The sequence below is a fragment of the Staurois parvus genome, unplaced genomic scaffold (assembly GCF_062004578.1).
Source record: "Staurois parvus isolate SC_StPar_1 unplaced genomic scaffold, SC_StPar_1.0 ptg001417l, whole genome shotgun sequence".
Lineage (NCBI taxonomy): Eukaryota > Metazoa > Chordata > Amphibia > Anura > Ranidae > Staurois > Staurois parvus.
This window is the reverse complement of record NW_028319213.1, coordinates 138,057-165,715: the sequence shown is the minus strand read 5'-3', so window position 1 is coordinate 165,715 and position 27,659 is coordinate 138,057. Positions and strand designations below refer to the sequence as shown.

The 27,659-nt window shown below is 41.7% G+C and overlaps 1 protein-coding gene across 1 annotated transcript; it reads right to left on the bottom strand.

The window, feature by feature from the left end:
• Window positions 1–9,229: 9,229 nt before the first annotated feature.
• LOC149436150 (E3 ubiquitin-protein ligase TRIM39-like) lies at window positions 9,230–11,892 on the bottom strand. The gene has a single exon (XM_089661959.1). The coding sequence runs from the start codon at window positions 11,885–11,887 to the stop codon at window positions 10,460–10,462; it is 1,428 nt and encodes a 475-aa protein (XP_089518085.1). The 5' UTR covers window positions 11,888–11,892; the 3' UTR covers window positions 9,230–10,459.
• Between the last annotated feature and the right edge of the window lie 15,767 nt (window positions 11,893–27,659).

The window sequence follows — 27,659 nt, the reverse complement described above, 5'->3', positions numbered from 1 at the left end:
TCAGTAAAGGAAAATTACGGTAAGTATTTTATAGGAATTTTTTATTTTTTCTTTGTTTCTGTTATAAAATATTACAAATAAATAAATAATTGCTCTTCATAAATTTAGGCCAAATGTGTTCTGCTATATTTCTTCTAACCCAAATCATATTATTTAATCTGTAGGAAAGTTATAGAGTCAACAAACCATGGTATATATCAACCAATCCTGCTGTGACAGCCTCATTTCTTGAGGCCCAACAATGTCAGGACAATACAGATATCCCCCAAATTACTCCTTTTTGGAAAGTAGACAGTCCAAGGTGTTATTAAGAGGCATGGCAAGTATTTTGAAGTTGTAATTTTTTTGTCATAATGTTTTTGGAATATGAAGAAATTAAAAAAAAATATTTTTACAATTTCTTTTTTACATTCTGTCACCAGTACAGTATAGCATCATGATATAACTGGTGTGGCGGTGATCAGAGTCATTGTCTGGAGACAGTACGAAAAAAAAGAATTATAATTTTTTAAAATTATTTATTACATTTTTTTTCTTTTATTTTTTTACACACTGTGGCCAGAGCAATATAGTGTTACCATAGTAATATTGTACTACTCTGGGGAAGTGATCAGTATTTGTTTTTACACATTATGATTGCTTATAGCAATGAATTTCATTACTATAAGCAAGCATTTTACTGAATGAAATTGCTTCATTCCGTTTTTTTTTGCTGTGATTGGCCACAGCTAATCACATGGCACAGATGGGGTGTGATTGTCATGTGACCTGCTGTGATTGGTCACAGTGGTCACATGGTACCAGCAGCGGACCAGTACACTGATCAGTCATCCGCTGTGTCCGATGGACACAGCCAGTGACAGATCGCGCAGTCCCGCAGGGTCGAAGTCATATGATGTCCACCGGGATCGATGAAAGTCCCGCCTGGTAGTCATTTTGCTATAGGCGGGAACTGGTTAAGCATTTCAATAGAATTTTCAAACTAATTTTATACTCCTAGTGTAAAAAAAAAATCTAATAACGTAATTATTTATGTTATTAAGGTTTGAACAAACTACACAGACACAGATTTAGCCATTATATAACATCTTTATAAGCAAACTGTCCCTCTCTCATGTTTTCATTTCGTTTTCATTCGCTGATGAAAATTAGAATTGATTTTTGTCAATTGACAAACATTTGGAGCAAGTTTGCTTTAGTTTTCATTACTGGAAACATCCTGCTGTTGAAAACTATGATGAAAAAATTTTCATCAATGAAATTAGCACTGGTATGGGGACACTGTTATGGGGGAACCTGATGTACGGTATATAGGCACTGTGATGGGGACACCGGATATAAGGGGACACTGTGACAGGGGAACCTGGTATATGGGGACACTGTGATGGGGGAACCTGATGTATGGGGACACTGTGATGGGGGAACCTGATGTACAGTATATGGCAGGGGTGGGCAAACTTTTTGACTTGAGGGCCACAATGGGTTCATATATTGGACCCGGGGGCCAGACCAAGAGTAGATGAATGATGTGTATGTGTCATCCATAGTAAGTATAGTAATATTCCCCCATAGTAAGCATAGTAATTAATCCCCCATATAGTAATTCATCCCCTATAGTAATTCATCCCCCATATAGTAATTCATCCCCCATATAGTAATTCATCCCCTATATAGTAATTCATCCCCCATATAGTAATTCATCCCCCATATAGTAATTCATCCCCCATATAGTAATTCATCCCCCATAGTAATTCATCCCCCATAGTAATTCATCCCCCATAGTAATTCATCCCCCATAGTAATTCATCCCCCATAGTAATTCATCCCCCATAGTAATTCATCCCCCATAGTAATTCATCCCCCATAGTAATTCATCCCCCCTATAGTAATTCATCCCCCCTATAGTAATTCATCCCCCATATAGTAATTCATCCCCCATAGTAATTCATCCCCCATATAGTAATTCATCCCCCATATAGTAATTCATCCCCCATAGTAATTCATCCCCCCTATAGTAATTAATTCCCCATATTAATTCATCCCCCATATTAAGTCCCCCCTGTGTCAATTCACTTACCTTTGCTCCGTGCGTTCCTCTCGCCATGTTCCCGCACCGTTCCGGTGTAGCATGAAAATCTGTCTCCTATGAGGATCTGTCCCCCTCGACGTATCTGCGCATGTGCCAGTTTCAGGCATTAGCAGCCGATCGGCGATCTCCGGCACATGCGCAGACACGTCTAGGGGGACAGATCCTCATAGGAGACAGATTTTCATGCTACACCGGTCTTCAGGGCGGACTGTGAGAGGAGCCTAGCTCCCCTCGCAATCGTCACGCTGCCCCGCCTACACACATCCTGACAGCCATCCTGACAGTATCACGCTCCGCGGGCCTGATTAAAAGGTCCGCCGGGCCCTATACGGCCCGCGGGCCGTAGTTTGCCCATTGCTGGTATATGGGCATTGTGATGAAGACATTTGATATATGGGTGCACTGTGATGGGGGAACTTGATATACAGTATATGGGCACTGTGATGGGGACTCCTGATATAAGGGGACATTGAGATGGGGAAATCTGATATATGGGGGCACGTGATGTAAGGGGACACTGTGACAGGGAAACCTGATGTACAGTACGTGAGCACTGGGATGCTGACACCAATTATAAGAGGCACTGTGATGGGGGAACCTGGTATAAAACACCTGATGTATACGGGTACTGTGATAAAGGAGCATGATGTAAGGGGGCATGGTGATGGGGAGAGGGGACACTTGATGTACAGTGTATGGGCACTGTGAAGGGGAAGCTAATGTATATGGGCACTGTGACAGGGGAACCTAATGCAGGCTGGTAGGGACCCCAGTGCATTAATTTGCCCAGAGGCCTATGATGCTATTAAGATGGCCCTAGCACTAAGGTGTTCTGTCCACTTGGAGTTTGTGGCTGAGCATGCCCTCTTGCCAGCAGACTTTAGTCTTGACCCTGATTGGCCAAGCTTATTTTTCAGTGCAGCATCCATTCTCAAGTTTAGTTACATAGTTTTATAGTTGACAAGGTTCAATAAAGACACTGGTCCGTCAAGTTCAACCTGCGTGTTTATGTCAATACCATTTTCCATATTCCTGCACCTTGTGTTCACTAAAAAACATCTAAAATGTTTTTAATTTATCCAAACTTCCCGCTGAAACCACCAACTATGGAAGGGAGTCCCACATCTTTTCCACTCTAACAGTAAAGACTCCCTATGCAGTTAAGGATGGAACCGCCTCTTGTCCAACTTCATTATGTGGCTGCATATCTTCTATAGAGATCTTGGGGTAAAGTATAACTAAAGGCAAAACTTTCTTTTAGTTTTGGATAGAGTGCAGGGGTATTAGAACTCTTGTCAGTTTTTATTGCTGTCTGTCCCCCTGTTATGGAGATTCACCCCCTCTATTTTATATTGTTTACCATTATTAAAAATGAAAGTAAATAAAACTCCCATATTTTGGGTTGTCCCCAGAAAAGTAATAGTGGGGAAATATTCCAATGGTGATAATAGTTATGGTGACATGGGGGTCCCTAAGGAATTCCTTTCATTTGCAGGGATTTTCTCTCACTTCCTGTTTGTGATTAGTAATAACTAAGTGGCTTGGGGAACAAAACCTTGAAATTTTGGGCCCATGGCCAGGAAACTCCCCATACCTTAATCTCATTGAGAACATGTGGTCAATCCTCAAGAGGCAGGTAAACAAAAAACCCCCCAAAAATTCTGACAAACTCCAAGCATTGATTATGGAAGAATGGGCTGCCATCAGTCAGGATGTGGCCCAGAAGTTGATTGACAGCACGCCAAGGCGAATTGCAGAGGTCTTGAAAAAGAAGGGTCAACACTTAAATTGTTGACTCTGCATAAAAGTAGAAGCCTTTGACACTTATGAAATGCTTGTAATTATACTTCAGTATACCTTAGTAACATCTGACCAGAAGAACTAAAAACACTGAAGCAGCAGACTTTGTGAAAATTAATATTTGTGTCATTCTCAAAACGTTTGTCCAGGGCTGTACTTCAAATTGTTTACTCCCAATACTAGAGTCATCATTTAAAGATTTATATATTGCAATCATATCCCCTCTTAGGCATCTCTTCTCCAGGGAGAATATGTTTATTGTTTGTAGTCAAAGAATGCAGAGAATTCATAGTAAATAAAGGAAAACCTGCTTTGCCATATATAATAATGTTCTGGCAGTGATCCGAAGGACCATTAGCAGTTCACTGCCCAGCAGCACAGTGTGGCACTCAACAGGTCAATGGTTTGTCCAGCTGATTGATGTTTTGCAAGGCTGACTTTTGTTGCTAACCTTGTTAAACCTAACCTGCTTAAACTATGTCTGTCCTGACTTTGCTTGTTTTACTGACTTTTTACTGGCTTTGATACTCAGCTCTAGTTACTCCTAGCAATGACCTTTGGCTTTGCTTTACAATGTCACCCACATTATCATTCTGAAGATGACTTGTAATAAATCAGAAGCACAACCCTCTAAGCTGAAAGTATCTCTGTTGCATATGGTCATGGGGCTAAACACAGGGGTGTATTTACCACAAGGCAAACAAGGCATTTGCCTAGGGCGGCATTTTTCAGGGGGGCAGCAGCATTTTTCAGGGGGGCAGTGCTGTCCTCCAAAAGAAGGAAAGGAATAAGGGACACAGGCAGCGTTGGGACCAGGTGGGATCTGAGAGAGGCTGCGGGCTGCTTGATGGTGTATGCCCAACTCTTGTTCCCAGGGAAGTCCGGAGCTGTGAAGGTGAGTGTCTTATCTCTTGCCAAGGTGGGGCGGTTGACAGTGTATGGGGGGCAGTGGTAGTGGAAGGCTCTCTCGGGTGAGGATGGGTGCTGGGGTGTTGTTGGTCAATGTCAGACTCTCTCTGTGGGGTGTTGGTTGGTGTCAGGGTCTCTCCGTGGGGGGGGGGGGGGGGGCGAACCAATTTTTGTGTTGCCTAGGGCAGCACAAAACCTAAATACATCACTGGCTAAACATGTAGAGCGGTTAAGGGATTTTGAGGGTGCTACACATCCTTAGAAAAATATTAAAATCATAGAAGATTTCTATAAACGTATCTTTAAAATTGAAACAACATTTATTTGGTTACAAGATATAAGAACTTTCTCCATGAAAGATGCAAAGATGAGCATGTACAAAGTTTTGACAAATAAATTGTTACAGCAGTCATGGTCATGGGGGCTTTTGCCAACTTACTAACCATTTACCCTCCAGAGGATTTACCTCCCTTCCTGACCAGGCCGTTTTTTGCGATACGGCACTACATTACTTTAACTGAAAATTGCGTGGTCATGCAACGCTGTACAAATTAAATTTATGTCATTTTTTCCCCCACAAATGGAGCTTTCTTTTGGTGGTATTTGATCACCTCTGCGGTTTTTATTTTTTGCACTATAAACAAAAAGAGACTGACAATTTTGGAAAAAAAACAATATTTTTGACTTTTTGCTGTAAAACGTATCCAATAAAAAAATTTTAAAAATAAAATTTCTTTATAAATTTAGGCCAAAATCTATTCTGCTACATGTCTTTGCTAAAAAAAAAATCCCAATTCGTGTAAATTAATTGGTTTACGTGAAAGTTATAGCATCTACAAATGGCGATATATATTCTGTAATTTTTATTTAAATTTTTTTTATACTAGTAATGGCGGTGATCAGCATCCTATAATGGGACAGCGGTGGGCATTCTGACACTGGGTGGGAACTGACTAACTGCCACTGACATCTCCAGTGACACTAATACAGTGATCAGTGCTAATAAAAAGCACAGACACTGTACTAATGACACTGAGCAGGAAGGAGTTAACATCTGGGGTGATCAAAGGGTTAACAGTCAGGGGCGTATTTACCACAAGGCAAACAAGGCATTTACCTAGGGTGGCACTTTTTAGGGGGGCAACACTGCCCCCTGGAAGAAGGGACATATGTGGCATGGGAACCAGGTGAGATCTCAGAGAGGCTGTGGGCTGTCTTTCTCTCTGTCACCGTGGGGGGAGTGGGGCGGGTGTTAGCGGAAGGCTCTCTCGGGTGGAGGGGGAATGGGGCAGGGGTGTTGGTCACTGTCAGGCTCTCTCCGCAGGGGCGGGGGTGGGTTTGGTGTTGGTCAGTGTGAGGCTCTCTCTCTGCCGAGGAGGGGGTGTCCGATTTTTGTGTTTCCTAGGGCAGCACAAAACCTAAATACACCACTGTTAACAGTGTGCTGTATGTGTTTTACGGTGTGCACTGTGTTGTGGTTTACTAGGGAGACATGCTGTTTTATATCTCTTTGCTGTGCAGAGAAATACACAGCAGCATGTCCATGCTGACAGGAGAGAGACCTGTGTTGTTTGCACACAGGTCTCTCCCCTGTCAGCTTTGCCCGACAGTCGCCAAGTGCCGGACGGGAATCGCCAGCTGGGACCCCAGGTTTGACATCTCTATCTGCCAATAAGGGCGCAGGTAGGGCAGCACGCGACACTTGCACCCGGAAATGCAAACCACGCATATATGCGTGATTTTGTGCAGCCCCGCCGCCCTTTAGCAGTACTTCTGCTATAGGGTGGAGGGCAAGTGACAAAAGGAAACACAGCTAGGCGGGCAGGTATTTCTTCTGTTGTCAGTTATAGTAATACAAAAAATGGCCGCTGCTGCAGTCTATAACTGGCCTTCACAGCAAGGAGCACATATAAGGGATGCATATCAAACAAGAAAAGAGAAAAATTTCCAGCTCAACTAGCCAACCAGCCTGCAAACAAACCAAATTAACCTGTCTAACAGTATGCTAGACAGTTGTTTGACATGCGTCGCCCTTCCATGTGCTCCTTGCTGTAAAGGCCAGTTATAGACTGGCTCAGCGGCCATTTCTTGTACTGTTGAATTGTTGGTGAGGGGGCGCACTGGACACCTTAGCTGCCATTGTGCTACATGCTGGGTGTCCATTGCACTCCTGTACCTGTTAAGGAGGGGTCGGCTCCCTCAGGTCCGCCTGCCCTTGGTCTATCCATTAAATACATGTGCCTCTACTATGGGGGCTCTCAAAATTTGTAGAATTAGGAACTACAGAATATCGGGGTGCCGTGATGAGGCTCTGTAGCTTACGCATGTATTTGCAAATGTGTGCTAACTAAACCCCTGTTTTTAACGCATACTGTTAGACAGGTTAATTTGGTTTGTTTGCAGGCTGGTTGCTCAGTTATAGTAACGCTGGTTCCTTCTGTAATGTGTGGTATGTATCACTAGCAGGTTAGCACTTTTTGAGAGAGTGACAGAAGTCAACTTTAATCTTTGAATAAGGCATCTCAGCAGTAAGGTATTTCCTCTTAGGTTCCTTATGTGTTGCTGTGCGTAGGTGCTTTATGCTGCCAATAACTCCTTTTTATTTTAACCACTTGCCTACCGAGCACTTTTACCCGCTTCCTGCACAAGACAATTTTCAGCTTTCAGCATTGTCGCACTTTGAATGATAATATCACAGTCATACAACACTTTTTCCCAAATTAGATTTTAATAATTTTTTGAGACAGGTATAGCTTTCTTTTTGGTGGTATTTAATAACCACTGGGTTTTTTATTTTTTGCTAAACAAATATTTTTTGGGGGGAAAATAAACGATTTCTTTGTTTCTGTTATAAAATTTAGCAAATAAAGTAATTTTTCTTCTTTACTGATGAGGCAGCACTGATGGCCACTGTTGAGGCAGCACTGATGGCCACTGTTGAGGCAGCACTGATGGCCACTGTTGAGGCAGCACTGATGGACACTCATAAGCTGCATTGATAGGCACTGATGAAGAGGCACTGATGGGCACTGATATGCTGCACTGATGAGTACTGATGGGGCTGCACTGATCATCAGGGCACTGAAAAAAGCAAAAATAGGCCCACACACATTACATGCATTGGTGTGATGCGGGGCAGTTCATCTTGATTGGTACCCCAATGCACCCTGATGATGGACATGCATTGCAGTGTGCTCCTGGAAATGGTGCATGCACTATTTTCCACGTGTTATTGTGTGTTAACAGCATATTAAGCTTGAATGGGCTGCCTGACATCAAAGTACATTGAAGAACAGCATGCACATCACAATGGTATGAATGGGCCCTCTGTATTCATTAAAGTATATGTAATCCCTCAACTTGTAAAACAAACCATCCAGTTTCAAACAGAAATGAAAGGCAAAACATTTGTGTATAGATATGAAAAAAACATTATAAACACTTTTCCCCCCTTTTTAAGGTTGCATTCACACTCAAATGTAAAAACATTAATTGTTTTCTATGGTGCCTGTTCACACCTGATTGCACGATCAGACACCATAGAGAACAATTGATTTTTTAAGTTTCAGCATTTTTGGAGCTTCAAGCTACAAATCGCTCAAGTGTGAAAGCAGCCTTAAAAGTGATCACATACCCTCTGTTCCTAGCAGCAGAAGAGCTATGGGAGGAAAAACAGCAGTACACTGAGCTTTCCAGTGAAAGAATGTGCAGGCTTGGTGTGTTAGCACAAGGTTTAACATCAGAGGAGAACAGGCTGAGTTACCAGCACTAACCACACTGCTCTTATGCTTAGTGTGGTCATTTTTAATTAGGAAAGCAGAGGGACTGGCAGGAACACCAGGGATTTAACACAAATGAAGCAATACAACAGGATACTTTTTCATATAAGTACATGGTACAGCAGGTGCATATCAGGAATATGAAATGTTGGGTTTACATATTCTTTAAATGTATTTCATCAACTACACGCAGTGTAAGTACCTGCATTTGACTGGTATCAACCTCTTGCAATCCCTGTACACCAGAGCTCAAACTATGAGAGAGAGAAGCAGCACAAGGGGCCAAACAGATGTGCTTTATGTGTTTTGTGCTAAGAAGGAACATGCTGATAAGAGGAGGGAGCAGAGTGACAGATGGATAAGCTCGTCAGTTTGCTGCTTCTCCTTTCACTGTCCAGTCCAAGGCTGGGGGAAGGACAAAACCTGTGTTAATAACTGTGGCAGGAAAAAATCAGGTCTCCTTCCCTGCCAGACAAGGCTTTGCTGTATTACAGAGCTGTGTAAATCTCAGGACTGGATAGACAGGAAATGCAAATCTCTTGTTAGGCAGAATTGCTCCTGTGTATGTATGTTTTATATTTACCTGTATACCTGGCATTTAGCTTTCAAATGTACAGTTTTTAGGAGGTTATGCTAATTGAAGTGTAGGTGGTGGGTGAATGATGTGGTCATTTTTATTGGTTATGGCACAGCAATTTGTTGCATTACAATGATAAATCAAGAGATAAGATATTGAAGATACAATATAGTATATAGGAGAAACATTGCGATTGCATAATAACAATATTATATTACCTTACATTTTTCCTTTCAAGCAAATCTCATAGGTTTTTACACAGCTGCTCAGTGATTTTAAGTCCTCATGCACACTGGACATTTTTACAGCTGCTGTTTTTGGCTTTTGACTTTTTTTCTACAGCTAATGAACCCCCCAGCATGTTATCCTATGAGTCCATGCACACGGACTGTAATCAACGTTTTTTAGCATTTTTTTGGCTGGAAAAAAAACCCAGGACTAGTGGGTTTCTAGAGGAGTTTTTTAGCTGTAAAAACGCTCTAACGCTGGAAAAACGCGGTAAACCGCCGCAAACTGGCATTTTTGGAGGTTTTTTCTGACTAAAAAAATTTAAATACCACGAGAAAATGCCGCTAAACGCGGCAAAACATCACTAAAGGCTAATGTAGAAATGCTAAAAAAATCTGAAAAACTCAAATTTTTTACATGACTTTACACAGCTAACGTTACCAACGTTATCAAAACACCCCGTTTGCATGAAGACTTATGTCTGTACTAATACCTACTTTGATGTCAGCTACTTCTATTTGGTACTTCTATATAATGGTAAACATGACATAGTACATACTGATATTGCAGCTCAGCACTCCTTGTATGCGATGGCTGCATTTGTTTTCTGTTTTAAGGCTCAGTGCATTTTCTGAAAGTAAAGAAATATTCCTGTTGTTCCTGCCAGAAATTCAGTGTTGTCATTTCCTTTGCACTGAACTGAAATCTCAGCTCTCCTCTGGATTACAGAACCTTTCCCTCTCAAGTTAGAAGAAGTGGAGAGGGGGAAGTGTACTGTGGTCCTGTCCAAGGGTGTCAAAGCTGCTCCTTCATGGATATAGTACATTGCGTAAGAGTTGTCTCCCCCGGATAGGAAGTGTTACTGACCGGATCATCTGGTGAACATACAGGAAGAAAGCCTGAAAAACAAAGAAAACTAATGCAGCCACCACATCTAACAACTGGTAACTCACAATATATTACAATTCTGTTCTTGGGCTTAGATACCCTTTAAAATACATTTTATAGTTAATATTGTTTTCATGAAAGTCAAAAAAAGAAAGATTTCTAGGTTCATTACAACCCAATAACTTCTCACTAACCCCGATTCCCTCCAGATATCTTGATGCAACCATTCCAAATACGTAACGCAGCGTGGAGGGACTCTGTGAAGGTGGAAGTGAAGGTGTAAATGTGTTTAATTGGGTTACAAAATTCATAAAAGGAGATCTGACCAGACTCGTAATCCAAATATATCCTCAGTTTATCACTGGAGATACTGCCAGGTAATTCGATCCATTTGCTGTTGTGTATAACTGAATACCAATCGCCACTTCTACGCAAACACCAGGACTTGTTATTACATTCAGTCTGTGCTTGGTATCCTCCTCGGTCTATACTGGGGTAGCACATCCCGATACTCCAATATTCCGACCCTCCGACATCCACTTCCCAGTAATGGCGCCCTGAGGAGAAACTCCGACTGCTTAACACCTGAGTATAATCTTGAAACCTCTGCAGTGTTTTGGGGCGATTCTGGTTTGGTGAATAGGATGCAGCTTTCATGTCATCTGATATATGTAGATCGTTATGAGCCGTGTTGACATCCAGTAATATGTCTGCAGGTTCCTGTAGATGGAAACATACTGTTATTTCTGTTAGATGGGATACACCTGTTTGTATCACATGTGCGATCCAAGTAGTATCCAGATCCACTGCATCATTGGAGAGTTCCGCTTGTCTCCCGTTGTCCTCGTTACCTCTATGATTGGTGTCACACAAGTCACCCATGTTTGATTCCTGTAGGACAGTCACTGGATCAGTCATGTTACACAGCTCCCAGTCAATATCACGCATCTTCCTGGACAGCTCCCCCTTTTTTATCATCAGCTGATCGATCATATCGGAGACCAAAACTGAGACTTGCTCTTGATTTATGGAGATCTCTTTCAGGACCCTCTTTTCCAGGTCCTCCAGCTGTGTCCTGAGATCTCTGAACAAGGTAGTGACTTTGTCTGTTTCACCAGCTGCTTTTTCATCTACTTTCTTCCTGCGTTCCTGCAGACTTTGAATTCTATTCTCCATCTCCTCTCTGTCTGTCATCATATTCTGGTGAGCATTTTTTAGTCTTACTTTCTTCTTCTCGGAGGCTTCATCCAGTGACTCCACTTGGTGCTCCTGATGTTCATCTTCTGAGCACTTTTCACAAATACAGGCAGCATCTTGAGCACAGTAATACTTCAGGTCTAGTTTGTGGACAGAGCATTGTTGTCTCTCCAAGAAGGGTTTAGATAAGAAGTGTTCCGATATGTTCCGTAGAGCAATATTCCTGTGTAGTGTTGGCCACTCCTGAGACTCGTCTTTGCATTGAGGACAGGAATAAAACCCCAATCCCTTCTGTGTGATCAGCTGACGAATGATACAATCCTGGCAGAAGCTGTGTCCGCATTTCAGGCTTACAGGGTCTATATAAATTTCCCAACAAATGGGACATTTCAGCTCCTCTCTCAGATCAGAAGACGCCATCACTAACTTAGGAAGAAAGGAAGAAGAGGGAAAGTCCATGATGACGTAGATCATAGTTCATAGACCATGGTTTAGTTTACAAATTCCTCCTGAGGGAGAGGCTTAGGCTGTGTGACTCATGATATTTGTTACATAGAAACAGAACACAGAAGAGTAACGGCAGAAAAAGACCAAGTGGTCCATCAAAAATAGATCTGTTGGTCCCAAGCATGTTTAACCTTTTCACTGACAGGAATACATGGGCTGCAGCAGGGGTATTTACACACACCAATCAGCTGTTGCAGCTAGGAGCGTGTGTACACCTCTCAAGTCGACTATCAGCATTTTGATGGAATTAATTTGAGCTGCTGCAAAGCCACCTAATCATTTCCTCAGGCATAAGAAAGCGCAGCCACTCCCCTCCTCCATGTGATTTCCCCTCTGACATTTATTCCAGGCTCTGATGTAACAACTGCAGGCCCAGGACAGGCATGATGTTTGTCAGAGGTAGAGAGGGAGAGACCAGCCAACATTCATAATCTGTGATTTAATCACTGTAGTGGAGAGCAGGGGACAAATTAAGGGGCTAATAGTCCCCAATGTCTCATTAAAGAGGACATGCCACCAGGAATCTGTGTCACATATGTGATACCTCCTACGTACACTTACAGTACATCTAAACATAAACGCAAGTGTAGGATACATCTATGTATGAAAACTACAATGGAGTTACACATATTAGGTATCGCTGTGCACACTGGAGTGAGAACAATAATTCCATGGCCATCATTCATGGTTAACTCGAAAGTGATGACATTTAAGGGCTTTAAAGCATTGCCTATGGACAATTTTGGGTACCGAAGTTTGTCCTGTTTCACAAGCACACACAGTTTTAAGGCTTGGTATGTTTGGTATCTATGTACTCAACACAACTTATATGCTACTAAAAAACTGGCTAATATATTGCGTTTGTATGAACTAAAATTACCCACTTGCCCTCCGGAAAATGTACCCCCTTTAATGATCAGGCCATTGTTTGCTATTTGGCACTGTGCAATTTCAGCTGGTAATTGTGCAATCATGCAACACTATACCCAAACTACATTTTTCACACAAACAGAGCTTTCTTTTGTTGGTATTTTACCACCACTGTTTTTTTTATTTTTTGTGATATAAACGAAAAATGACCGAAATGTGTGAAAAAAATTACATTTTCTACTTTCTGTTATAAAAAATATCCACTAAACTCAAAGTTAGTCATACATTTAGGCCAAAATGTATTCTGCTACATGTCTTTGGTAAAAGAAATTCCAATAAGTGTAAATTCATTGGTTTGTGTGAAAGTTATAGCATCTACAAACTATGGTATATACAGTATATTGGAATTTACGCAGATTTTACTTTCTGACGGCCTATCACATTTCTTGAGGTGCTCAAATACCAGGGCAGTACAAACATGCCCAAATGACCCCTTTTCAGAACGTAGACACCCTAAGCTAAGCTTCCATGTTGAGTCCATGGAACATTTATTTTTTGTCCACACTTTTTTGAAAAATGACAAAAAAAAATTTTTTTTTTTACAGAAAGTTGTCACTTAATTGATATATTGCTCACACATGCCATGGTTATATGTGGAATTACACCCCCAATCGATATTCTGCTACTTCTCCTCAGTATGGGGATACCACATGTGATAGACTTTTTGGAAGCCTAGCTGCATACAGGAGCCTGAAATCCAATGACCCCTTTGAATGCTTGATGGTGTGTAAATTCTTCATTTCACTTCCTCTCTACCTATCACAGTTTTAAAGGCTCTGAAATTCCAGGATAGCACAACCCCCCCAAATACACCCTAAGCTAATTGCTGAGAGGCATTTTGAGTCAATGGAAAATTTTTTTTATAACCACAAGTTTTTGGAATGTGACAAAAAAACATTATTTTTTACACAAATTTGTCACTTAAATGATATATTGCTCACACAAGCCAGGGGTATATGTGGAATTACACCCCAAAATCTATTCTGCTACTTCTACCGAGTATGGGGATAACATGTGTGAAACGTTTTGGGAGCCTAGCTGCATAAAGGAGTCTAAAATGCAATGACCCCTTTGAAAGCCTGAAGATGTGAAATTTCTTCATTTCACTTCCTCACTACCTATCACAGTTTCAGAGGCTCTGAAATTCCAGGATTGCACAACCCCCCCCCCCCTCCCTTTTTGGAAAGTCTCTCACATGTGGTATCCCCATACTCGGGAGAAGTAGCAGAATATGTTTGCAATTCCACATATACCCATGGCATGTGTCAGTAATATATCATTTAAGTGACAACTTTGTGTAAAAAAAATGTAAATAGTTTTTTTTTGTAATTTTCCAAAAACTAGTGGTAAAAATAAATTCTTCTATTGTCTCAACATGCCTCTCAGCAAATAGTTTGGTGTGTCTACTTTCCAAAAAGGGGTCATTAGGGTGGGTTTTGTGCTATACTGGCATTTTTTGCCCAATATTTACACACATCAACCACATGTTCACATGAAAAAAATCAGTATTTTTTGCTAGAAAATTACTTTGACCCCCCAAACATTATATATTTTTTTTAAAGCAGAGGCTCTACAGAATAAAATGGTGGGTGTTGCAATTTTTTATGTCACACAGTACTTGTGCAGTGATTTTTTGAAATGTAATTTACACTTTTTTGAATTGTAATGCACAAAAACACAATATATTGCCATTTGTTTGGTAACATTAAAAGACGATATTCTGCTGAGTAAATAGATACCAAATATGGCATGCTTTACAGCTGCGCACGCCCTGTGCAACGGCGCCAAACTACATACATTTTTAATAGGCAACGTTTTAAAAGCCTTTACAGACTACCACTTTAGATTTACAGAGGAGGTCTAGTACTAGAATTACTGCCCTTGATCTGACATTTGTGGCGATACCTCACATGCATGGTGCAACCGCTGTTTACATATTGACATGGGGCCAATGCTTGTGTACACCTTTGCACGCGAGCGCAGGGGGACAGGGGTGCTTTAATTTTTTTTAAACTATTTATTTCGCTTTTTTTATTTTTACACTGTCTCTTTTATTTATTTATTTTTTAACACTTTTTTTTGTTATTACAGGGAATGTAAATATCCTCTATGATAGCAATAGGCAGTGACAGGTATTCTTTTCTGAGAAATCTGGGGTCTATTAGATTGTAGATCTTTCCACTGCCCTTAAAGCATCTGACCACACCAAGATTAGTGTGATCAGATGCTTTCTGTTTATATCCAGTGAAAACTGAACTGATAAAATGCTAGGAGTTTCTGGTTTCTTAGACCATAGAGATGATTGGAACCATTCCAGTCTCTGGTCAGCTCTATAGTCAGCAGGCAGAACCACGGCTGCTTTCCTAGGTTTCCCGGTGGCACGGGACTGCCCGAAAAAGCTGTGGAAGGGTGCAGGAAAGAGGGGCATCCCCTCCCACTGCTTGTAAAAGCAATCCAGTGGCTAATTAGCCACTAGGATTACTTTTACATGACTGCTGACCTTTGGCTTAAAAAAGCAATACCAGGATGATGCCTGTGGCTACAGGCATCATCCTGGTATAACCACTCAAGTCCAACGACGTCACTAGTGCTTGTTGGGCATATATGCAATGTTCTTTTTTTTTTCATGCAACCTATGGGCTGAACGAAAAAAGAGAACCTAGCAGTTTCCTCCATTCACAATGATAGATGTGGATGAAAAAATCTCTGCCATAAAAAGTGTGTGATATGCCCACCATTAGCATATACCACCCTGCATCCACCCACTTCTAATGTTGGGCATACATGTAAAGTTATTTTTTTCATTCAGTCCGTGGGCTGAATGAAAAAAAGATCCTAAGAGATTCCTCCATTCACATCGATCAATATGGATGCAGAAATCTCTACCAGAAAAAATGAAAAAATATGCGTCGAAGCATAGGGGTGATCCACTCACTGATCACCCCAAGCCCCATGCTTGAGCATATATGTTCTTTTATTAAATGCAGATGAAAAATCTCATCCAACAGCGCTGCACGCACTGACATATATTCTGAGAGCAAGACCCCGTTGCTGTCAGAATAAACAGATCGGTGCTGCAGCTGAATGGTGTTCCTGGAAAGCAAACAACAATGGTTAACAATAAAACGCAGTAACACTAGAACGTTAACTCAATAAAACAATAACTGAATGGTATTCCTGCAAGGCAAACAATGGTTAACAATAAAACAAAGTAACAATAGAAGATTAACTCAATAAAATGACAACTCTTTTTTGAAGTTATTTATTTATTTTTTAAATTTTGTTTTTTTAAACTGTTAAGAACAGCCTCTGATTTTTGGGTCCCTCAAAATTTGATAGACAGTTTCCTGACTATCTAACATCTTTCGAGACCCTGTGTGAAAATGGTGAATATGTGCCCTAGACTGTGCCATGCTGTACCCAATTATATCCTAATACTCCACTAGTTTGTGGTAGCAACAGAAGTAGTCCTTGAGGCAGAGACCAGGTTGGCCAGGACAGGAGGGACAAAAAAAGTCGGTGTCACATCTTATTCCGTGTCTGCTACAGACACATCTTATTTGGGGTGACCTTTGGGTTGGGGTACCAGAGAGGACATCCAAAAAATGCCGTGCATGCAGCCATCTAACTGCATCTGGATTTGGGGATTGGGCCACAGCACCTTCTGGATACAAAAGGGCCGTGATGATCTCTTCCTGAAATTTTAGGAAAGATCCACTTCGTCCAGTTGCTTTGTAAATTGCAAAAGCCTTATATATAGTCAATTGAAATAAATAAATAGATATCTTTTTGTACCAGTGTCGAACTATGCGGGAAACTAGGTACGAATTCATCATTTGATAGTTGAAGTCCACCCCTCCCATGTTAAGGTTATAGTTGTGGACACAAGAGGGGTTTCTCAACAACCCCAAATGCCATGGAAATTTAGATGGTCGTGTCTGCGTTAATGGAAGACAGAATGAAAACATCACGTTTTTCCTTCCACTTCACTGCAAGCAATTCATCATTTCTCAAGCAGGCTTTCTCACCCTTTCTAAGTTGGGTGCTTACAAGCCGTTGGGGGAAGCCCAGGCGATTAGGTCACATGGTGCCACATAAGCTAATTCCAAGATTGTACAGATGTCTAAATAGTGGCAAGCTTGAATAGAAATTGTCCACATATAAGTGGTACCCCTTGCGAAACAAAGGCGACACAAAGTTCTATACTATCTTGCCACTGCTCCCCATGTAGTCTGGGCTATCAGGGGGCTCTACTTCACTGTCTCTTCCCTTATAAACCCTAAAATTATATCTATAACCAGTGGCCCCCCTCACTGATCTTCTACAATTTGACCCCATATCTGGCACGCTTACTGGGGAGGTAGTGTTTGAATGCAAGGCGGCCAGTAAAGTGAACGAGGGACTCATCCACGCAGATGTTTTCCTGGAGCATATACACATCTGCAAATTTCTCAGTGAGGTGGTTTATGAGGGGCCAAATTTTGTAGATCCGATCCACATGAAGCGCATTATCATCTCATATCTACATCTGGCCATGGCAGCTGAGAGCATGAGCATGTGATGAATCTGGTCTGTGGACCAATACGACCACAACTCTTTTTTGTAATGCCCATGTTGAGGGTTATGCCCAAAAAAGTTTTAAATTCGGAAACCATTATAGCTTTCCATGCAAATGGTCTGGCAAGAGCTGAATTTGGGTTGGAGACGATATATTGTTGTGTGTATAGATTGCTTTGGCACACAATCAAATTATACAAATCTGTGAAAAATAGCTCCATAAAATCAAGGGGAGTAGTTAAACTTGCTGTTTCCACCTGAATTTTGGGTTGGGCAGTGAATGGGGGAAGTATGGGTGCTGCAGAATCTCTGGGCTGCCAATCAGAATTTGCAAGCACGTCTGGAAGGACACTATGAGCTCTACGGGCCAGTGTGCGAGGTCTTGGTGACTGCGGGACACTGCTTGTGCTAGCTACCGCACCAGCTTGTACTGCACTTATGGGACTCGCCACATCACCAAGTGATACTGCAGTGCTGGTATCAAAAAGACCAGGATATACTAGGCCGCTGGTGCTCACCAGCTCACTCTGCTGCATATGAGACAAATCATGCGTTCCTAGCACTTCAGCATCATGGGGTCGTGTACGCTTGATCTTACCAGGGACCTCTTCTCCATTGTCTGAGTTACCTGTCGAGGTGCCGCTGATTTCTACAGGTTCGTATTCTGAGGCGGATTCTGTCAGAGAGGCTTCCCCTTTGCTCTCATCTGACATGCTCAAAATCCTGTAGGCCTCTTCATTAGTGTACCTTTTTTGGGACATTTTGAGCTCTAAATTTACAGGTACCTAGTGCAACTCCCGGGAAAAAGAGCGTATGGCAGTCAGGGACTACTTGAACCGCTAACAATAAAATTCACCTGTTAGTGCTAGCAGAGATCAGGCCTGACTCTGTTAACGCTGTGGTTTTGTGTGCAATGTATCAAAGGTGACAGTGAACAGAAATTACACTGACACTGCACTTCTTGTTAGAGGTTGGGGGGTAGCGTTGGGGCTAAACGCAAGTGCTGGCAGCAAACGGGGCTGATCCTGCTAAACTGTAATTTTGGAGACACGAATATTAAGGGGGCACTGGTATAGTATTGTTTGTGATCAATATATTGATATGTACAAACACTATACTAGTAATGACGGTGATCAGCGGCCTATAGCATGAGTGGAATAGTGGGTTAGCTAGCTGAACCTGGCTGGGGGGGGGGGGGGCGCTAACTGACCCGGACGCTATCTGACATTGCTAGTGGCAGTAATACAATGATCAGTGAAATATATTGTACACTGACACTGTACTAATGGTACTGGTAGGGTGACAGGGGGCAATCAGAGGGATAATGTGGCAATCAAAGGGTTAAATGTCTCTAGTTAAGGTGTGTGGGTGCAGTGTGCTGCATTTACTCACATGCTGTGTCTCAATCTTCTCTCTCTGGAACACAATGGTTCCAGGCAGAGAAGATCCAGCTAGATCCTGTGCCTGTACTTACAAATACAGGAACAGCTCTGCTTCTCCATTCGCTGTAGGAGATCTGCAGAGTCCCTGCCAAAATCACAGCCGAGACCCATTGACAAGCATCTCCTACAGCGAATAACAGCAAGTGTTAGCAGGGGGGTTGTGCGCATGCGCGCTCCAAAGCAGGAAATAAACAGCAGGGTATGTTCCTGGTTCTGATGGTGCCGCCTGTCCGTAATACATTGCAGGCAGGCAGCTCAGAAGTGGTTAAAAATGTATTTTGTTACTGAAAGTATTGTTTGAAAACAGGAAAGAAAATATGCAAAAATGGCTTGGGAAGTGAAAGGGTTTAATTCCCTTACTGTTGACTGACTCCCTACCTCTGCTGGAAGTCTATTATATGAAAGCTTTGAGGAGATAAAATATCCACAGGACAGGGAGATGTGCCAATTGCAAGTTGAAAGAAAAAAAAACAGGTTCCTTTATCCATGTTATACAACACAGGTGGACGACTCTCCCTCTGCAGATATTGTATGAGGTGTGACAATTTACTTTCAATATGTTTTTTGGTATTATACAAACAATAAACCAACAGTAGTACAAAAATGCATTAAGCATCAGTATCAAATATGCATAACGAGCGGGGAAAAGTTGAGAACTCTGTGTTTTATTTTGTTTTTAAGTTATACAAATAGAACTGTCATTGTAACATATGGCTTCCTATGTATAATGTCCAGTATTCCTATATGGGCGCCTGAGGTCTTGTGGTCCTCAGAATGCAAGAATGCTTTCCAGCACCTAAAAAAAATTCTTTAGTTTCTGCCCCAGTCTTGGCTGCTCCTGACCCAAACAGACATTTTTGTGTCCATACAGATGCCTCTACCTTTGGATTGGAAGCAGTGCTACACCAAGTGGAAGCTGACGGCAGTGAGCACCCTGTTGCCTACATCAGTTGCAAGCTGCTATCCTAGGAGGTGGGGTATGCAGCTGTGGAAAAAGAATGTTTGGCATTGGTGTGGGCCCTGAAAAAACTTCAGCCATATCTCTATGGATGATCCTTCATGGTGCTCACTGACCACAACCCCATAATCTGGTTGAATTGAGTTTCCAGGGACAACAGATGCTTATTGAGGTGGAGTCTTGCCCTGCAGCCTTACAACTATACTGTGCAGTACAGGCTGGGATGATAAAGCAGCAATGCAAATGGACTTTCCCGGCACACTGGGATTGTAGTATAGCTTCCAGACATCCCCAAGCTGACTTGTATTGGATCTAACTGGATCTAATGAATATGGAACAGGGGCCAATATTGTCACAGACTTGGGCAGCAGTAGAAACATTGCCTGGAGAACTCTGTGTTTTATTGCGTTTTCAAGTTATCCAGGAAGAATTATCATTGTAACATATGGCTTCCTATGTATAATGTATTCCTATGCGGGCGCCGGACTGTCTGGGGTAAGCTTTGTCTATAATAATGAGATTAGCTCTTATCTGATGGTTTTCTGCATAAATTCAGTGTGTTTCTCTAATAAAGCAGTTCTTCTTGTTTACTCCAAAAACGTGTTGTCTAGTACATTGGGGTAACTACAGCTATAGTCACTTGCTTCGTGTTCCAGAGCTTAGGAAACAGCTTCTTGGCAAAGATACCCAGTCGGGATGTCAGGAGTCTGTTACACCATCCATAGACATAAACAGGTCAAGGCAGATGTAAGCAGCTATTTGTGTAAAGTAGTGCATGACGTAATGCACTGAACACATGTAAGGTGCATTTGGTGCCTTATGTCTGTGTGTAAGGTGGTGTTGGTACAATCCCCAGTTTGGTCACTAGGAGAACGCCCTCCCCTATGTATAAATAGTGGAATATGTTAGAGAATAGGAAGAGTTTGGGCAGATAGACTAGAGGACAAGAGTGAGACTCCAGAGTTGGCCCCCAAGGGACCTGGTGAGGCCCTTTCTGCAGCGATGTAGAGCTTCCAGCAACTGGGATTCCCTGGCTGGGAAATGCCTGGAGAGATCCTGGTACCCTGGATAGGAGGAAGTTGGGGAAAGGACATAAATTGCCTAATCTGGGAAAGTACCAACAACTGCTGCCTTAATTGGTGAGAAGTTGTGTGGCTTGTCTACCTTGAAGTTGTGAAAGTAAAGCTTTGAAAATGTATTGCTACCAATGACCGGTCATCTGAACTGGTATCTGGCTCAGCCATGAAGAATGCAGGGTGCACTGTCAGGAATGGTAAGGAACATGTGATGTCAACTGTACATGTTATATGCTCCCTCATGGAGCAGGGAATCATGCTAACATAAATTAGAACAAGAGGCCTGTAATGCAGGCCATAGACGGTTCGTTTATCGGCCGATTTTCCGTCCGAAAGAATAATCAGCCGATTTTCACACTGTTAGTGGGGCAAAGGCATCGACCGATTTTCGCGGTTCCTCCTCATTTCTTTTATCGGTTATGCTGGAAAATTTGTGAAAAACGGCCAATTTTCGCAATCATTGGTGGCAACATCAGTTTACAGAACGACCGATGTTTTGTTTTTTGGACGGAAAATCGGCCGATAAACAAACCGTCTATGGCCTGCATTAGTGGCACCTAGGAAAGAAATGTTATGCTCGTGTTCTAATGGCCCTGCCTACATTTTTTATCTGCTACTTTACGCAAAAACAGTGGGTTTGGGTGGTCCTTGGGGACTGATGAAGATTAAACACTGTCATCTCAGTACTGTTAGTTGTTTTAAATGTTTAAGTGTTGGGGTTAAAATGATGGTTATGATTAGGATTACAGGGAAAGTTGTAAGGAGAGTTAGTGTTGGGGTTACAATGAGGGTTACTGTTAGGGTTACAAGGAGGGTTAATGTAATGAATACAGTGAGGGTTAATGTTAGGGTTACATAGAGGATTATTATTGGTTACAGGGAGAGTTAGTATTAGAGTACCAGGAGGGTATGGTGTTAGAGTTGCAAGGAGAGTTATAGGGAGGATTAGTGTTGGGTTTACAGAGATGGCTAGTAATAGATCTACATGGATGGTTAATACTAGGGTTACAGTATTAGGGTTATTGGGGGGGGGGGGTAAGTGTTAGGGTTACAGAGAAGGTCCCCACAGAGGAAGAGTGATGGGTGCCAAATGGGTGTGGAATGTTGTCAGACCTATAGAGGCACTGGTGAAGCCCGTAGCCTAGTGAATTTCTGTCCTTTGACTACAAAGATATTTTTGATGGGCTCCATTGGGGGAAAGATTTTGGCCCTGGAATTTGTAGTATCTATCTGCTGCTTTTGATGATTGCTAATGGAAAATGTTAGCAGCACAGCAGCTATGTGGTTAGCACTTCTGCCTGCCAGTATTAGGGTTGTTGGTTTGAATCCCAACCCTGGTACTATCTGCCTGGAGCTTGCATGTTCTCCCTGTGCTTGCATGGGTATCCTCCTAAACTCCAAAGACATACTGGTATATACATTGGCCCTAGAAATTATGAATGTGACAACCTGTCATTGTATGGGCTCAGTGGCCACAGTTAGCTGCTCACACCTGTCAAAAACAGCAGCAGGAATCAGTAGATTCCTGTCACTGATAATCACACCATGGCAAAATGCACGTGCGAATGTAGCCTTAATGGATCCCTACATGTCAAGCATTCAATGTTGACTCATCCAGCATTATCTGCTGCTACATACTGTGTAGTCATCTTGCCTCTCACAAGGGCTGCCATCAAGATCCCTGATTTTACACTGAGAACTGACATACCTTTAGACAAATTCTGGAATGGAAAGTTGTTTCTGACATAATAGTTACCTTTGATGAATATCCAGGAACACCTCTATATAGGAGGACTGTAACTACTGTTGATGACAGACCTTTTTACATAAAACTTTGTAGATTATTAATATTCCTTACGGAAAATTTTTGATAAGTGTGACCAATTTTAATTGTTTTAAAGTGGTAGTAAACCGCACCAAAGAAGAACAAAATGGACCACCAAGTGGTTTTAGTCATAATGTGCTAGTATGCCCAGCATACTAGCACTTTGACACACCTCAAACTGAAGCCCACCAGCGGCGTGCTATCACAGGTCACGGTGCTTCCATCTTTACCAGGTCTTCCTTCTGGGTTCATGGACTTCAGCCTTATGAATGGCTAAGCTGCGATGACGTCACTCCTGCGCATGCACATGGGAGTCATGACTGCGTCACAGAGCTCTGAAAGAACAGCACGGGTATCCCATTCCTTTAGAGCACATGCGCTGGTGATGTGACCAGCTGCTGCAAAAGTAAATATCTCATAAACAGTGCACATTTAGGAGACATTTACTGTACCTATGTAATGCGGGCCATAGATGGAATGAAAAACGGCTGAAAATCATCTGAAAAAAAAAAATCGGCCGATTTTCGGATCGTTAGTGTGGTAAACGGTCGGCTGTTTTTAGTGATTTTGACCTTTTGGATTATCGGCACTGCTGGAAAATAATCGGCCAAATTTGTCGTTCTGCTGATTTTCGTGGCAATGATGGACAAATCTGCCGATCTTTTTCCGATTTTAAAAAATGCGCATGAGCAGTGGCATGAAAGAAGAAGGAAAAGAAGAAAAGGAAAAAAAGAGAATATGAATGAGAAGAAGAAATAGAATATGAATAAAAAGAAGAAATAAAATATGAAGTAGAAGTAGAAGAAATAGAATATGAATAAGAAGAAGTAAAAGAAGAAATAGACTATAAAGATGATGAAGAAAAAGAAGAAAAAGAATATGAATAAGGAGAAGAAAAAAAAAGAATTTCAGTCTGATATTATATTTGACATTTAAAAGTATAGCAACATTGTATCTATTTGTATCCAAATAGAAACATCTGTATCTGAAATTGATACAAATAGATACAATGTTGCAACTTTTTCTCCTTCTTCATATTCTACTTCTTCTCCTTCTTCATATTCTATTTCTGCTTCTTCTGCATATTCTATATAATTGCCGGCCGTAGATGGGATGAAAATCAGCCGACTTTTTTTAACCAATGGTGGTAATGTCGGCTGATTGAACGACTGATTTTTCGTTTTTTTTTTTTTAAGTTTTCTCCCGTCTATGGCCTGCATAAGCCTTATTATAGACTTACCTAGAGGTAAAGATCAAAGAAGTGGATTTACCACCTCTTTAATAAAGTGGTCTCTTTTTTAAAGACTACAATTAGCATTTTTAGTCTGCCACTATTAATTATCTAAGGATCATTTTGATACTTTGTTTATTTTTTTTATTTTTTTTTTTTTAACTAAAAGTGGGACTAAATGCAAAATAAGTAAAAATATGCTTTCTGATGCAGTCTTTGTTTTTCTGCATCCCCCTGCAATAGTTTTTTTTACCTGTCGTTCTGCTAGTCTGTTATTTTTCAACTTTCCAAGCTGTCCATCAAAAATGGCTGTTAGAGGGTTAAGAAAAACCATTTAAAGTAGACACTTGCCTACATGCAATTTTCTATTGAATATACACTGAGCTGCGCATGTGCAGCTGTGTCAGAATAACAGACACACATGAAAATGCATGGGATGAAGTCACCCCCCCCCCCCCACGACCAATCAAGAGGCTGAAAACCAAGCACCTGGAAGAAACTTGGGGAGGAGATGAATTTGGTTGGTGGGGGATGCAACCGCTAGTATTTCTAGGAGTTTAGTTCTGCTTTAACACTGACATGAGGGGGTTACAATGATCAGCTTTAATCTATTTATGTAAAATCTTTGATCCCCCAAATGAAAAACAAGTTGTTTCTGTTTTCCTCTGAAAAGCGGCTAATGGCAAATTATTTTTCAGAGGTGTTTAACAGGCAGTGAGGAATCAACATGTCCCCTTCTCACCACCTGTTTTAACCCTGTAAACACTGCACCACTACGTTGCAACCCTACACCAAGCAGTTGCAGGTGAAGCTGCATTCACTTGAATAGGTCACATTTGGTGGCAGTAATGCTCTCGGAACACAGTAGGGGGTTTAATTTTTATGAAGCACTTAGGAAGCACTGCTGTGGCATGGGTACAACCCAATCCAGATGTCTTTGCAGCATAAGATTGCATTCACATGGGCGTACCTATCTGTACACCTGTGCAAAAGGTCATTTTGGCCCGCAGGGTATGCAAAGCTGTTTCATGCATCCGTGTGTAGACAGTCCCATTTGTACAGGTGCAGGTACATGCACCCACATGGCAATAAAATTGAGAGCAGTGGCTGTGTCCTTATATCCACTGCATCCCAACAGACATACATGGAACTACAGGCATGCACATGCAAGGAACACTTGTGCATCCTTTGTGGGCAAAGATTGGCTTTCACACAGGTGTAAAGATAGGTACGCCTGTGTGTATGAGACCTAAAGTGACATTAGCCTCCCTAGCGGTCTCATTATGTCAGTATTTCTCTGCTCAAAGAGGTACATTTTTTTGCATGGAAATATGTATTTTTTTATTGTAGGCCTGTAATTTTTAGGAATAACTCACTGAAATCTGTCCGAACAAGTGTCTAGTAAACATCTCGGGTATGTTAAAATTTGAAACACGAAATCATAAATTATAATTTAATAAATAATCATAAAAAATAATATAATAAATTTAATTCAATATTATAATCAAACCAAAAACACTGAAATTTGAAATATAGCACCAAGTTTGCACATCACTGAGCAAAGTCGCAAAATCGTTTTCAGTGTCTGATGACGAATTTCCCCACAAATCATTATCACTCAATTCTGCAAGTGGTTCAAATTCACTATCGCGGTTTTCTAGCTGGTCTAAAATCGCTTTTGACCTAAAGGGACACTTTTTGGACGCCATGGACATTTCTCATTTTCCAGGCAGAAAGAACGGTAAAAATGCAGGCAGGGCACAGGACAAAGCATTAGGGACAAAATGTATGTGAAATGCTTTGATACAGTAATGTTTTACTATGTAATTTTAGTGTATTTAGTGAATGTCACTTTTTCACATTTTTACGTTTCCTGCCAGTTCAGTCCCCCATATGTCCTGACGTCGCAGGGAACGGAACCCAGAAGACGGATGCCGGCATCGGCCCGAGGACATTGCAGGGGACACTGCAGGAGGGACATCGCGGGAGCGCAGGACAAGGTAAGTTAAGAACAGATCCTGGAACAACGCTGCAGGGTATTCCAGAATGTAGCTCGGGGTTACCGCTTGTGGTGCTGAAACTTTACCCCGAGCTACACTTGGGAATACCCCCAGGGAGGTTAACTAATATCCTTATTCTCCAAAAAACATTCACCATTCAGCAAATTTTCTGAATTATGAAGAGAGAAGCAGCATGCCAGTGTCTGACAGCAGAGGACTCTAGTACAGCAGGGCCGGGGGGGGATGAGGAAGGGGTCCAGTGTAAGGTCACCCTACAGATTTTCTTTATAGATGAACTAACATTTTAATGAGGAACTCCGGTTATGTTTGAAAAAAAAATAAGTCAGCAGCTACAAATACATAATCCAGTGCTGTCATTACCCCGGCTGGTTCTTTGCTGGTTATCAGGTCCCCATCTTGCTGGTGGGAAGCTGGCTGTGACTTCCTGGGGCTTCACAGCTGGATCCCATGTGCAAGTCAAAGTGTGGTTTCTGAATGGTCCCGCAGTCCCCTGGGACATCTTGTGTGTCTCAGGAGCAGGGGCGGACTGACCATTTGGAAACCCGGGCACTGCCCGAGGGCCCGGGGTCAGTAGGGGGCCCCATGAGATACCCCTGGTAACTTTTTCATAGGCTTTTTTGGGTTTGGGCAAGGACAGAGGGGCCCCATGATCCCCTATTGCCCGGAGGGTCAGTAGGGGGCCCCATGAGATGCCCCTGTGCCTTTTTCATAGTTTTTTTGAGTTTGGGCAAGGACACAAGGGCCCCATGATCCCCTATTGCCCGGGGGCCCCATGAGTTGTCAGTCCGCCCCTGCTCAGGAGGTTGCAGGGGTTGGGAATGAGGGGGAAAATTTTCACTTCGCCGAGGGGTGAGGGAGGAGGATGATGTGAAGTTATTAACCTTTTGCTGTGCTTATCTTGGACTACAAAACAATGATTTTTCTAGGGTGTGGAGATAGGTAGAAGGAGGGGGAGATTCAGTAGTTTAACAAATAACACTGGGCAGGTCTGACACCACTTGGACCACAGAAATGCTGTTTGTTGTATTAATACACACCAGAATTTAGATGCTGAGTGCATTTCTGGCAGATCAACAGGTATTTTTCTGTACTTGCAGGGTTTTTAAGAAATAAAACATAATATGCATGTATAGCATATATTTTTGCCCTAACAGACTTCACATGGAATTTATAAAAAAAATTTCTGAGCAAGACAGATACAGACTATGCAATTACAATTTCAAGCAGTGTGGTAATCCGCAGCAACCAATCAGAATTTGGTTCACTGAGATCAGACTATTGAAAAGCTCCCATCGGTTTCTATGCTATTATGCTTTGCATTTAGCGGTTTGCTCTTGTGTGAATATACTGTATCAAATAAGCCTACAAATTTTAGAACTAAAATGTAAAATGAATGCTATTCACCTACATTTTTGTATTTTCTTTATTATACAATTCACGCTTAAGAAATTTAAAAAAAATGCATCCTCAGCAACTTTTATTGTTTGTGGTCTGGAAGTACAGAGAGTTGGGTGCTCTGAGAGCAGTCATACTGGAAATCTGAGTCTCTTGTACAGTGGCCCATTTATATATATTTGTAAACAGACAATATTCAATTATCCAAAATCTTAGATAACTAACTCAAAAAACACATAACTCAAAAAAC